This window comes from Eublepharis macularius, chromosome 4, assembly GCF_028583425.1.
Source record: "Eublepharis macularius isolate TG4126 chromosome 4, MPM_Emac_v1.0, whole genome shotgun sequence".
NCBI classification, from domain to species: domain Eukaryota; kingdom Metazoa; phylum Chordata; class Lepidosauria; order Squamata; family Eublepharidae; genus Eublepharis; species Eublepharis macularius.
In genome coordinates this window covers 133,944,850-133,958,057 of record NC_072793.1, presented here as the reverse complement: position 1 = coordinate 133,958,057, position 13,208 = coordinate 133,944,850, and the positions used below count along the sequence as shown (strand labels likewise).

At 40.6% G+C, this 13,208-nt stretch overlaps 1 protein-coding gene across 1 annotated transcript in view; it reads left to right on the top strand.

Annotated features, from left to right (window-relative positions):
* Positions 1-13,208, top strand: part of LOC129328520 (contactin-4) — a 418,707-nt gene that overhangs the window by 382,828 nt on the left and 22,671 nt on the right. The window contains exons 14-16 of the mRNA XM_054977634.1: positions 3,142-3,300; positions 5,933-6,082; positions 7,324-7,394. Of these exons, the coding sequence (XP_054833609.1) occupies positions 3,142-3,300; positions 5,933-6,082; positions 7,324-7,394 (380 nt within the window). The remainder of the gene's footprint in view (positions 1-3,141; positions 3,301-5,932; positions 6,083-7,323; positions 7,395-13,208) is intronic.

The window sequence follows — 13,208 nt, the reverse complement described above, 5'->3', positions numbered from 1 at the left end:
GAACTTAACTGAAAGTATATGCATCATTTTGCAGGGAATAATCTTAAACTCTACTAGGAGTCTGTTAGTGGAAAATATATTGGAAGGAGCTGGCAAATACGGTTAATGACTTTACTCCTGCATTTTGAATTTCCCATTTTTTCTTATAAGAATTTTCCTAGCCCATTGCACCATCTACTGGTTAGGAGACAACAACGCTAACAACTGTTCTTGACAGTTAGTGATGGAAAGGCACATACCTGCTCCGTCAAACACTATCTGTTAGAGCTTGACTCAAGCTGAAAAACTCATTCCTCAGAGGGGTTGGGATTCTCTCACCAGTGACTACTTATATTTTAGGTTTGCCATCTTCAATACACCATTGTATCTGACTGCCATAAATCAAAATATAAAGAGAATCTTAAACACTAGTTTATATAGTGCAGCATAAGCCTTTTGAATCTGATCAAGTGGCTTATTGCCTAGATAACAACAGTATGAGCATAAGTATTGATGATAGTAGGATCCTAAGCAGTGTCCCCAATAGACATTTCCTTGTAATGCAAGGTGCAAAATCTCCATTCAGTCTGCAAGTTATAAATAGGATCACTCTGGTTTGAGATTCACCCTCTTTTACCGTAAATAACATTATAGAAGTGAAAAGGAAAGGCATCCCCTTTGTTGATGCAACCAGGCACTTCTATCAAATCACATGTATTTGTCATACTTTTCATGTGTATTCAGGAGCACATTTGAGTGTCTATCAAATAAAAAGTAATGCAGCATAGAGGTATGTAGTATGTTGAGTATCATCTATCTGCACCATCAGTGAGAGATCACCATCCACCTTTTTCCACTAGTCGTGTACAACTATGAGCTGATTAGAGAGGGCAAAAGTTTGTCATTCTGTACTGACAATGAAACTGCCAGCATAACACACTAAGAGTTGACCTGATTATCTCAGCAACGGGATGTACTTCGGCCCCTCTTCTAAATAAAGGCACTGGAGAATCACATACAGAAACCTGATTAATTACATGGTGCTGTGACATCATATTCATTATATGATGCCTTATTTCCAGTGAAAACGCCTTTTACATTTAAAAAAGGCACTCAAGCAGTTCTAAGTTCTTTATTTCCCTTCCCCAATTTCTATCATATGATTGTGACCTTAGAATAAACATTTTTAAAAGAAAGGATAAGGAGAGAGAGGCAATTGCCTTCTCTGTCACATGCACACCCTGGCAGCTGAGATTCAGGAATGTTCTGTAAAAGTTTCTGCTACAGACAATGGCCATTCTACCCAAACATAGAGAATCCGAAGTATTGCTTGTTTTGCCTAAATCCTCTTTAATCATATGCCTCCCACAGTGGATCCTGTGCTCCTTTAGAACTGCCATGCCCTGGATTCTGCAAGCCACATGCAGAACCTAGTAAAGGTTCCTCTACTTCTGCTTACCGCTGCCTCCAGGTACCTTTGGAAGGGAAAGGGAAAGAACTCTTCATTAGGAATTTTGGACAGGGAGGTGATGAGGCACAATTAAATTGGGCCCCCAAGATTAAGTAATTCAATCCAAAATGCCCTCATTTTGGTTAGACATGCTGCGTATGAGCCCAGGGGAGTTTACACATCATCACTATAAATGAGACATATTCTTACAGTTAAGCATATGTAGGACTAAAATATTGCATGGACTTCTGAACGCAGTATGGCCATCAATCTATTCCACAATATTTTGCCTGTAACCTTCAAGTATTTGAATTCAAATTATTCCATAAAAAAGGTATGGTCCGCTTAGCAACCTCAGACTTAATTAAGTAATTTTTGAAGCATGAATTGAAATGTTGCGGCTCCAATATAACCTCGCTTCTCACCGCATTATGGAATGCAGAACGTCTCACTGAGTGAGCTATTTCCCTCCAGCAAGAACATTTAAAGTCTTCACTTTCACAGCTGGTCTGTCTTCCTACGGTGACTGTTTCAAAGGCAATACGGTGTAAGATTTTAGCATTCCCTAACACAATATACCTCAAAATGTTCAACTACCTAATGATCAGGAAGATAGATACTGTAGGGAAAGATGAGGCACTTCTTGTCTAATAGCTCACTGCACCTTTAATTTAAAACTATTTCAGAGTAATTTCATTGACTCCTCACTGAAACTAAACTGGAAAAGGTTATACTTGTTCAGCAGTGGTTGCTTCAACCTTTTATTTAACTTCCTTACTTGCTTGCTGACACAATATTTCCAGATGACTTTGCCAAAGCATGCTCTTTTTATTGAACAACCAAGTATATTATATATAAAATGGTTATTGTTGCAATGACAGCTAGAAATACCATAAAGGACTTTGCACAAATGAATGTACTTTGTTGTTACAAAAACTCTATTATCTGAAATGCTACATTGTATGATAGCCCTGTCGATAATTGGCTCTTCTATTCAATATTTTTTATTTTAAGCTTTGTTACCAATTTATACTTAAATTGAATGTCTTGTTAAAACATATGGTTTAAAATAAATAAAGTTATTGGTTGATTGGCTACTTTATTTGAATTTATAATCCACTTTAATTTGGAAAGATCAGAATGATTTTTTTAAAAACCCTTCCGTACGTACCTATGCACCAGCAATGGTCTGCAGGCAGCTATCTGCTGGCAACCCCACCTCTTAGGCTTGCCCATCTGGCATCAACCAGAGTGTGGGCCTTTTGTTTTCCCACTGTGGCCCCTGCTTTGTGGAACGGGCTCTCTCTAGAAAAGGAGCTCCTATCTTGGAAATCTTTAGCAGGTGCTGCAAGGTGTTTCTGTCTGCCCGGACTTTTGAGGGGGGTTGAATGGCAGGTTATCTTTAAGGAGGGGGGGGGGAGGTTAGAGGTTGTTATTTTATTTTGATTTTAACTATAGATGTTTTTAATCTATTATTGTAACCTTCCTTGAACCATGAGTGAAGATGGGGTAAAAATGTTTTCATAAACAAATAATAAACCTGATAGTAGTTTCTAAAATAGCAGGAAAAAGTACCCTATTAATTTCATTTTGTTGATAAATAAACTTATACCTTGAGCTGAACATGGTCCACTGGGAAATATGTGGAATATTTCTACAGAATGTTATATTCTGGGTATATCTCACTGATTTTTGTATGTGTATTGCAACAGGTCCACCAGGTCCACCAGAAGCTGTGACAATTGATGAAATCACTGACACAACCGCTCAGGTATCTTGGAGGCCAGGAGCAGATAACCATAGTCCCATTACAACATATGTTATTCAAGCAAGAACCCCTTTTTCTGTGGGATGGCAAGCAGTTAATACAGGTAAATCTATCTGTTGACATTCTAAAACAAGAATGTCAGCACATGGAGGCATCAGCACATAGCGAGGTGGGGCTGCTGCCAGGGCCCATGGCTTTTGGTGGGGCCCACTGCTGCTGACTCCTTGCTCACACTCTTTTCTGATGCCTGCAGTCACACCTTTCCACTGCCTACTTGTGAATACTTTGTCACCTCTGCTCCCAGCTGCATATGCTGCCTATGGCTGGTGGAGATGTGGCTGGGCTGTTAGCATGTGGGTGGTGCACAAAGTATCAGCATTCCTGGAGGCCATGGTAGTGGCACTCCTAGCTGCACCCACCACCCAGCATCCTCAGGGAAAGGGTGTGCAAGCAGTGTGCACAGCTGTGACTGCAGGTGGTAGGAGAGCTTGCGAGTGGGCAAAGGAAGGATGCACAGGCAAGTGGAGGCATAGGGTGGGATGGCAAGAAGTGGAGCCTAGTAGTGGGCATGAGGGGGACCTGAGCACTCTCTGCTCAGGGCCCCCAAAACCTGGAAATGCTCCTGACACTTCTTTCCTTGAGACAAATGTGTGTGCACCTCTTGGGTTTTTAAAATGAATATATAAGTCATCTATAACAGGAAGTTATGGACCAACCAGAGAACTTCGGAACACCCTCCCTAAAACAATTTGCTTTAGTAGAATTGTTGCTGACTTTTTGAACATTGATGAAGTCTTACTTGATTCAGATGGGTTTTGATAGGTGAGCTTGATCCATATCACTGATTACCTTCATCTGAGTTGTGTCTGCCATCTACTGACTCATTTTATGATTTTGCCTTATGTTTTAGTGTCTTGGAAATTCAATGTCCATATGTTTGGGAAACATTATTCATGATTATTAATTGGTCTTTTTGTTAACTATTTTTAAATTTTAATGAAAAGTGGTATACTCATTTTGCAAATGAAAAACTGATGTGGTTCCCTGTTTACTGAAAAAAATGATCTGGCCATGGTGATCCATGTTCTGATCACATCCAGGTTAGATTACTGTAATGGGTTAGATTACTACATTGGGCTGCCATTGAGAACAGTCAAGAAACTTCAATTAGTTCAAAATACAGCAGCCAGGTTCGTTACAGGGATCATATATATTGACCCTATGCTGAAAGAAATGCAATGGCTACCTTTCAGTTTCCGGGTATAATTCAGAGGGCTGGTTCTTACCATTAAGGTGTAAATGGCTTGGGGCCAGGTTACCTGAAGGATCGCCTCCTCCTGTATTGTCCAGCCTGCCAGTTAAGATCTGCTTCCCAAGCTCCGGCCTTCAGAGGAGGGAGAGGCGGTAGCTTGAGAGAACTAGTTTTATTCTGTTTTTATGTCCCTGGGCTTGTTTTAATGGCTTATGGTTTTTATGCTGGTAATTTATTATTTTAATTGTAACCCACTTCAAGCAGGACTCTAGAGAGGCAGCATAGAAATCTCATAAATAAATAATACTGTGATTACTCCAGGCATATTCATTAGAAGTTGCACTGCAGATGCAATGATATTGTATTTTCCCAGCACTGTACCAGATTCTGTACTTGAGAAATCACTGATTTCCCTAAATGACAAAGTAGGATTGGGCAAAAATCATGGAACCTATGAACAATGCCTGTCACTGTTTTAGAGCCAAGGCACACAACTGTCATAGGAACATAAGAGCCCTGCTGGATCAGACCAGTTGTCCATCTAGTCTAGCATCCTGTCTCACACAATGGCCAAGTAGTTAGTTTGGAGTACCAACAACAGGGCATAGAGTCCAAGACCTTCCTCTGATGTTGCTGCCCCCTGCTACTGGTATTTAAAGGTTTATTGCCTCTGAATGTGGAGGTCATGTCTACGTGAAATGTTTTTATGGCAGGAGAGCATAGATCCCATGATTGTGCAGTCTCCAGTATGCTCCCTGGAAGCTGAATGAGAGAACGGTGGCTGGAGAATTGGACTGGGATTGTGGGAAACCTAGGTTCAAATTGCCATTTGGCTGTAAAGCTTAGTGGGTATCATTGGTCATCACATTTCTCAACCAAAGTCATCTCACAGTTGCTGGAAGCTAAAAACAAATGGTATGCCAACATGGCTTTTCAGTAAGAATAAGGAACAATAAAGATTTACTTTGTCCTCTCCTTGAATACTGCTTTGCCATTTCATTTATTGGCTATCAGTGGTTGTTAGCTGTGATAGCTACATGGAGCCTCCATGTTCAGAAAAAGCGTATCTATGATTACGACATGCCAGGAACATACAATGGGAAAGTGCTGTTTTCTTCCGGTTCGGCTTGCAAGTATCGTGAGGCGATTTGATGGCTGCTGTTTGAAAAACAATACTGGATAAGCTGGTCCGATTCTACAGGGATCTTCCATTCTTACTCCTAAATAACATGTCAGCAATTTATTATTTTTATCTCTGGTCTTCTACAGCATACATCTTGCTATTTCAAATTAAGCATAAATCAAAGAGAGAGCCATCAGCAACAGCCACATCCTCCCATTGTGTTCTGCTAATACTGCTATACAATATTGTAAACATCAAATTAAGAAGATTCAAAGTTGAATTTCATGACGTTATTTATTATTCAATGGCTAATTGGCTACTATAATTCTAACACCCTTGACTTATACTTTTCTTTCCTAGTTCCAGATATCATAGACGGTAATACATTTACAGCGACAGTGGTTGGTTTAAATCCATGGGTGGAGTATGAATTCCGAGTAGTTGCTGCCAGCCTTATTGGAATTGGAGAACCAAGCAGACCCTCAGAGAAACGGAGAACTGAAGAAGCTCGTAAGTAATAGAAAACACCCAAAGTGGCATTTTGATCAGTTTCTCATACCACTGTTGAGTAACCACTCTTCTTCTTGATACAAATAATCTACATATTTAAGGGGAAATTGGCTTAATAAAATAATTAGTGCTTTTTAAAAATGTACTGATGACACTGCACCTTTTATAGGGACCTAAACTATGGTTCCTTTCCAAACAAGAACAGCATCACTCAGGCCACCACACCTTATCCTGTTTGGTGCAACTGATACAGGTTAGTTGTAGAGAAAAATCTGTAACTCCAATAGAACAGAAGTCCAGTGGCACTTCTCTGGTTTACCATAGAAGTGTCTTTAATTACTTTGGCATTCAAAGTAATTTGGGGGAAGACAAGGAAAGGTTTTAGGATGTTTGAAGTTTGTTCATATAAGTACAAAGCACAGTTTGTTGTTATATCAGGCCCGTGCCATAAAGCATCCAGGAAATATTCAGTAGTTCAGCCACTGTTAACTCCACCTTAATAGTTCAGAATATTAAATGAAAAGTATAGCCCTAAATTAACAACAGTCAGTTTCATGAAATGAATAAATGCAACATATTATAGAATAAATTATTTTAAAGCAATGGTTAAGCAGATCATAAATATACAATGTGGTCATCTCATTTTCAAAATTATGTATTATATGCTTTTAAATGCATTGTAACATTATTATTTATCCTTCTATCTTATGGATTTATCCATAATTTATTTTTATTTATTCTTTGACCATTAACCTTAATTAAAATCAGTGTGTTTTATTCATTATGATTAATATATATATATATTGAAAGATATTAAAATGTTTTTTCTCCTCATTTTAAAATTGTCTTTTCTAGAAGAAAAAGATTCCTTGGTTTTGAGATCTTGGTGGCACAGAAATTAATTTAAAATTAAGTTTTAAAAAAATCATAGCAAATACCTGGAATTATAAGAGCAAACAAATGTTAGTAAAAAGTGAAAACCCGGTAACAAATGTTCAGAACAACATCTTGCAATATAATAAGCTCTCTTACACAAATACTTTCAACTTTGCTCAGGAAACTCAAAATTTCTCTTACCTAAAATCTTTGTCACCACGTGAAAATATTCCTGTATTTAAAAGTCCAAAGTCATCAAATAGCTGTTCTATATAAAAATAAGCCAAAAATTTTGTTTATGATAAAATAAACATGCTCTTCCTGTCTCTAAATTCTCACTGATCTACTTGGCTTCTCTTGTGCAGTTCCAGAAGTCACTCCAGCTAATGTCAGTGGAGGTGGTGGGACCAAGTCTGAGCTGGTCATAACATGGGAGGTAAGTTACCTGTGAATTCAGGGGGAAATTAATTTCTCTCATTTAGTATCAAATTGACCGCGAGCATCAAGGTAGTATTTCACTGCATCTTCTTACCTTTCTGAGAATGATTGTAATGATTGTAAGTTCCAGATCTGAGTGGACTACAGCACTGATTAAAAGCAAAGAGTAGAAATATATAATCAAGCAGCCAGGGTGGGGAAGGGGAAGATGTCAGGTGTGGATGAGGACATATTCTTATTATTACTGATGTGATGCCACTGAAATATGTAGCTGCCTGGCTAGAAATACAGATAAACACTGAGACTTACCATGCACTCATATCTTTCAAGGCAAACATTATTTCCTTGAAGAAGTTCTAAATTGTAATATAAAATAAGATCCTGTATATGTGTAGAAAGTTTAAGATGGTTTTCTTACAGACACTAATTGCAGCTTGGAACGGTGATTTTTAAACCTTCATGGAATAATAAGCAACTTAGGGCCACTCCAAAACCTTGCTGAGAAGGGTGTGTGTGCTGTGTAATCCCTGAGATTGTCTAACAAATCTCTTGAAAGTTCTCGACCCTGTAGTACACAACTGGTACCTTGAATGTCCCTCTAGCCAATCATGATAAGACACACACACACAGAGTCCTGTAGATGAAGCAATCTATAACTGTTTATTAAACAATGGAGGAACAATGGGAACACAGAGAGTGGAAGTCCCCTTGTGTCCAAAGCTCATCAGAGCTACAATAGCAGTACAAAGCAATTAATACCTTTTGGTTAATTATAATATTAGTTAGTCCATTGGCTCAGAAAAGACAGTCCCCCCCCCATTGGATCAAGAAGGTGACCACCTGTCATGATACAGATGTCTAGAGATATTCTGATTGGAAGAAAATTTAGGTCAACAGCATAGTTACAGCATTACAAGAAATTGCAAGATTGCAATTTCTTATCTTATCTCTCCTTGGTTTTATCCCTGGAAGGAACATCTTCCACACATCTCATGGGCTCCTCATTCATGCCCACTCCTTTGGTCAATGTAACATTTAATAATGGCGCCCCGGTGTCGCTTCTTGCAACCATGGGGGCTTCAAACAAGCTGGGTTCCGTGGGTGGAAAGCTGCTCCACTCCTGGAATGCGTTTGTGGTTACATTAAGTCCCCCTCTCAGCTTTGTGGTTTCTCTTACTCAGCCTTGGGAGATGTTTCTAATCTTAGCTTGCTTCCATTGCAACATTTTGCATAGACAGTTCTACAAAGGGGATTTCTGTATCAAGTAAGTAACAGGTGTCAGGAATCAAACAGGTGCTCATTAAGCTTATGGAGCGCAATCTACTGATAGCAAGCTTCACAGTGCTTTGATCTTCCATTTCACAGGGATTTACATGTGTAACATACATTCTGCTTTGGTCTTTTGTTTCAAGTTTCATTTTCTTGCAATTTGCGTTACAAGTGCAACATTAGCTCCTGAGAATAGTAAAAGTGCATAATACTGAAAGGCACAGAAAAGGTATATAAAATCTTTTTCATTAAATCCATTTCCCACAACCCAAAAGCCAATTATTTATAGAAAGGCTTCTTATTGTTGTTGCATGTTAGCCATACCTCCTTAGACCCTATTATCATGTACTTTTCATCTACAGATAGCCAAAAGCAACCTTCTGTTGTTCCAAAAAGCTTCAGTGTGAAACGTAATTGCATAGTGCAAATGCATTTCTCACTGATGCTTTTTGGACAAACTTGACTTTACTGTACTCCACCATTGCCAACAGAATAAGAGCAATATTTTGTTTTTCAGTATTTGCCTTCTTGCTTGGTATGCCAAGTTTCCATTCTTCCTGGGACTAATTGGATTCTTGCTTTTCCCTCCACCGCTAAAAACAAAAGAAGTGTTAAAAAAATTAGCCCGGTGCAGAAAATGTTATCCCCAATTTTAAACTGTAATTTGCAAAAAACACAGTGAGAGGGATTTTTTTTTAAAAAAAAGGTGTGACATTGGTTGCACGATTTTTTAAAAAATCCATAATGGGTAGAAAACCACATTGTTCTAATTTAGAAACACACAAACACCAATCCATTTTCACATATGCTAAGTTACTTAGCATTAGTAGAACTGAAGGACAAGGTTGATAAGGTTCCACATGATATTCTTGTTGACCAGTTGGCAAAATGTGGTTTGGATGCTACTACAGTTAGGTGGAATTGTAATAGGTTGACAGATCATACTCAGAGAGTGCTTGTAAATGGTTTTTCATCCTCTTGGAGAGAAATGACAAGTGGTGTTACCAGTCAGATCCCTTCATTACATTGAAAGGGCAATATATGAATATGAGCAATCATAAACCCCTTCTCCTCCTGTGCTTCAAGCACAGAACACTGTCTGGCTAGGCAGAGCAAATGCAATCTCCAGCTGGAGCTAGAAGTTTCCCAGAAAGTGAGTCAGATTGATTAGCTACCCCTCCACAGCCCAGAGAAGCACTTAAGTAAAACAAAGAAGTCCCACAAGAGTTCCTGAGTTAATCTCATCCACACCCCTCCGATCTTCCCTCAACCACCTTCCCAATCTAGGTTATCCAGGTACCTGATAAGCCCTTCCCATCTAGCGACTGCAGGTCATCAAACACTTTTCTCACCTATAGTTCCTCCTAGACAGGGCCGGCGTGCCCATTGAGGCCAGGTAGGCGGTGGCCTCAGCGTGAGGGCACCGGAGAGAGGCGCCGGAGGGGGTGTCGAGGGTGGAGGTGTGCGCTGCGGAGCTGGTGTGGCTGGCCTGCAGCTGCTGCAGCCAGCCAGCCCCATGCTGCCGCCACCACCACACGCCCCCAGCCGGGCACAGCAGCCACGAGCTCCTGCCGGGGCAGCGTGCAGAGTGCAGAGCAGCCTCCGCCCGCCACCCCAGCCATCTGCCAGCAAATGCCGCCAGCTTGCACTGCGTGATGTTATCGCGTGATGACATCATCACGCAGTCCGTGGCACACGCACGCGCACAGCGCGCACACATGGGGGGTTGCCGCAGGCGCCAGAAACCCTGGCGCCGGCAGTGCTCCTAGATAATCATATCTTGCCTCTCCCAAAGTATTGTCCACCTCTGTAGACAGCTATTAAGTCATTGTTCTTTGGGGCAAGACGTCAGTTTTACACCAGGACACGTTTTTTTCTATAATTGGGCTGCCCAACCATGTATTCTGTGTGTGTGTGTTCTGGATCCATCCACACACCCTCAGATTACATCTGAGCCATCTCTTCCCCTTCCATGAGACGCTGGCTGTCCTTGCTTCCACTTCCACAGACCTTCTTTCCCTTCAGGACTGGTAAATATCACCCCATCCCAGTTACTCTTTCCATTTCTTCCCTGCTTTCTAGTTAGCTCTGTATGCGTTCTCTGTGTGTTTGCTCTTTTTGCTCTGTTAATAAAGAAACCTTTCCTGTTGAACACCTGCCTGTTTACTTAAGAGTTTCCTAAGGGAATGATCCTGGTATATGTTGACGGAGATCCTGCAGTTACCCCTCTTGCTGTATCTTCTTGAATGGTAATTCCCCCAACTCACAAGGAGACACCTCCCCCCTCCCCCATTTGGGTAACAGAGAATTGTGTTAAGGATCTGTCCTGGGCTGTGTGTTGTTCAGTATTTTTATAAATTACTTAAATGAAAGAATAAAGGGGATGCTCATTCAATTTGCAGATGATACTAAATTGGGAGGGGTAGCTAATACAGTAGTAGATAGCATCAAGATTTAGGCTGATCTTGACAGGCTGGGAAACTGGCTAAAACTAACAAAATGAATTTCAGCAGAGATAAATGTAAAATTCTGCATTTAGCAAGAAAAATTGTAGGCTGAGTGAGAATTGTCTTGGCAGCTGTACTCGTGAAAAGGATTTAGGGGTCTTGGTGGATCATACATTGACCATGAGTCAGCAGTGTGATGTGGCAGCTAAAAAGGCAAATGTGATTTTGGCCTGCATCAACAGAAGTATAGCATCAAGATCATGTGAAGTGATAGTATCACTTTACTCTGCCCTGGTTAGACCTCATTTGGAGTACGGTGTTCACTCTTGGGCATCCCAGTTTAAGAAGGATGCTGACAAGCTGAGAGAGTGATTCCTCAGTGGAACAGGCTTCCTTGGTAGGTGGTGGGCTCACCTTCTTTGGAGGTTTTTAAGCAGATGCTAGATGGCCATCTGTCAGCAATGCTAATTTTATGACACAGTATGAATATAAACAGATTGTAAGAGGGAGGGCAGGAAGGGATGTGTCAGTGCTTGGCTCTCGTGTCTCTTTCTTATATGCCCAGGGAAATGCTGGTTGTAATTTTTCCTCCAGGCCAAATTGACCAGAGATTGTGGAAGGTTTTTGCCTTCCTCTGGACATTGAGCCAGGGTCATTGGGGGAGTGGGGGGCTGTAAATTTCCTGCATTGGGCAGGTAGTTGGACTAGATGATCCTTGGGGACACCTTCCAGCTCTGTTTCTTTGTTTCTATGACATGCTTAACTGGCAATCTATATAAGGGGTTTTCAGCTTCCTTGCTAATACACAAAATATACAAGATGAGATAACTGCAGCATGTGCACCAATGACCTGAATGTGATGTGACTGCTTCTGGCATCAAACAGCATTTGCCTGCTAGTTGGAATTGTGCTTTTGTACCAACTCCCTGTCATACTTCCTGTTCATAACGTACTTAAAAGTAGGTCATGCCCCTTGCTTCAAAACTAGCTACTTATCATGTCTAGTAAAATGAAAACAGCACATAGGGGAAGAGAATGAGATACTGGTAAAAGTCATGGAGAGTCCTCATAATCCAGAAATTTGAACCTCTTTGATCACAGAGCCTTCACTATATCCAGAAAGATATATATCCAGAAAGAGAAACCAGGTGATTCACAACCTGGTGAATGTGTGTTTAGGGTTTGTGCTGCAGAAAAAAGAGAGGGCATTAAACATATACATACTCTTTTGGATCATAATCTAGGTATTTATAGGATTCATTCAAACAGGGCCTGTGCCAGGATTTCTGGCGCCTGAGGCGAGATACCTACTTGCGCCCCCCTCAGCTAACCAATTTTTTAAAACAGAAGAAATGTAGGAAAAATGAAAAGCACAACACTTGAAACTTACATTTTAAATTTAATTTTTATTTCTTATTTTAAATTTTAATTTTTTTAATAAGTGTGAGAATGACAACAATCTTTGTTTTTCTTATTGTAAGCCAAAAATCCATTTTGTGAGCAGAAACAGCAACTTGCGTTGAAGTTTTGAGCACACCTCCTTTTGTGTGTGTGTGTAAAAAAGTTTCCCTCTCTCTTTCTTCCCACCTCTCTCTGAACCCAGAGAGTCTTGGAAGTAGAATTGGTTAGTCTTAAAGGTGCTACTGGACTCTTTTTGATTTTGGAAGTAGAAGGAGGGCTTCTCTTACAGGGCCCCCTTGGAGGAGAGAGATGTTTGGAAGGGGGACTGAGCTGAAGACTTCCCTTTCTCTCCGACCCTCTCTAAGCCTTAAACTATTGATCACTTTTGTCAGAGTTCCCTTTTGGGAACTACCCTCCATGCTCATCCTCCCCCCCCCCCCGGTTTGAAGTGAACAGTGGCTGACAGCTAAGCATGTGGTGTATAAATATTGAAATAAACTATTGGGGGAGAAGGGGAAGGTGGGGTGATATATGTAAACTAGGGAATGAGAGAAGGAAGGTGATAAAGAGGGGGGCGCAGTGCAGGGCGCTGCTCTGCTGGAGTGAAGGGGGAGCAGCATTGAGATCAGAGAATTAGCAAGGGGAAGGGAGAACGAAAGGGAGAAGGGGGGAAGGAAAGTAATAGAATTTAAAAC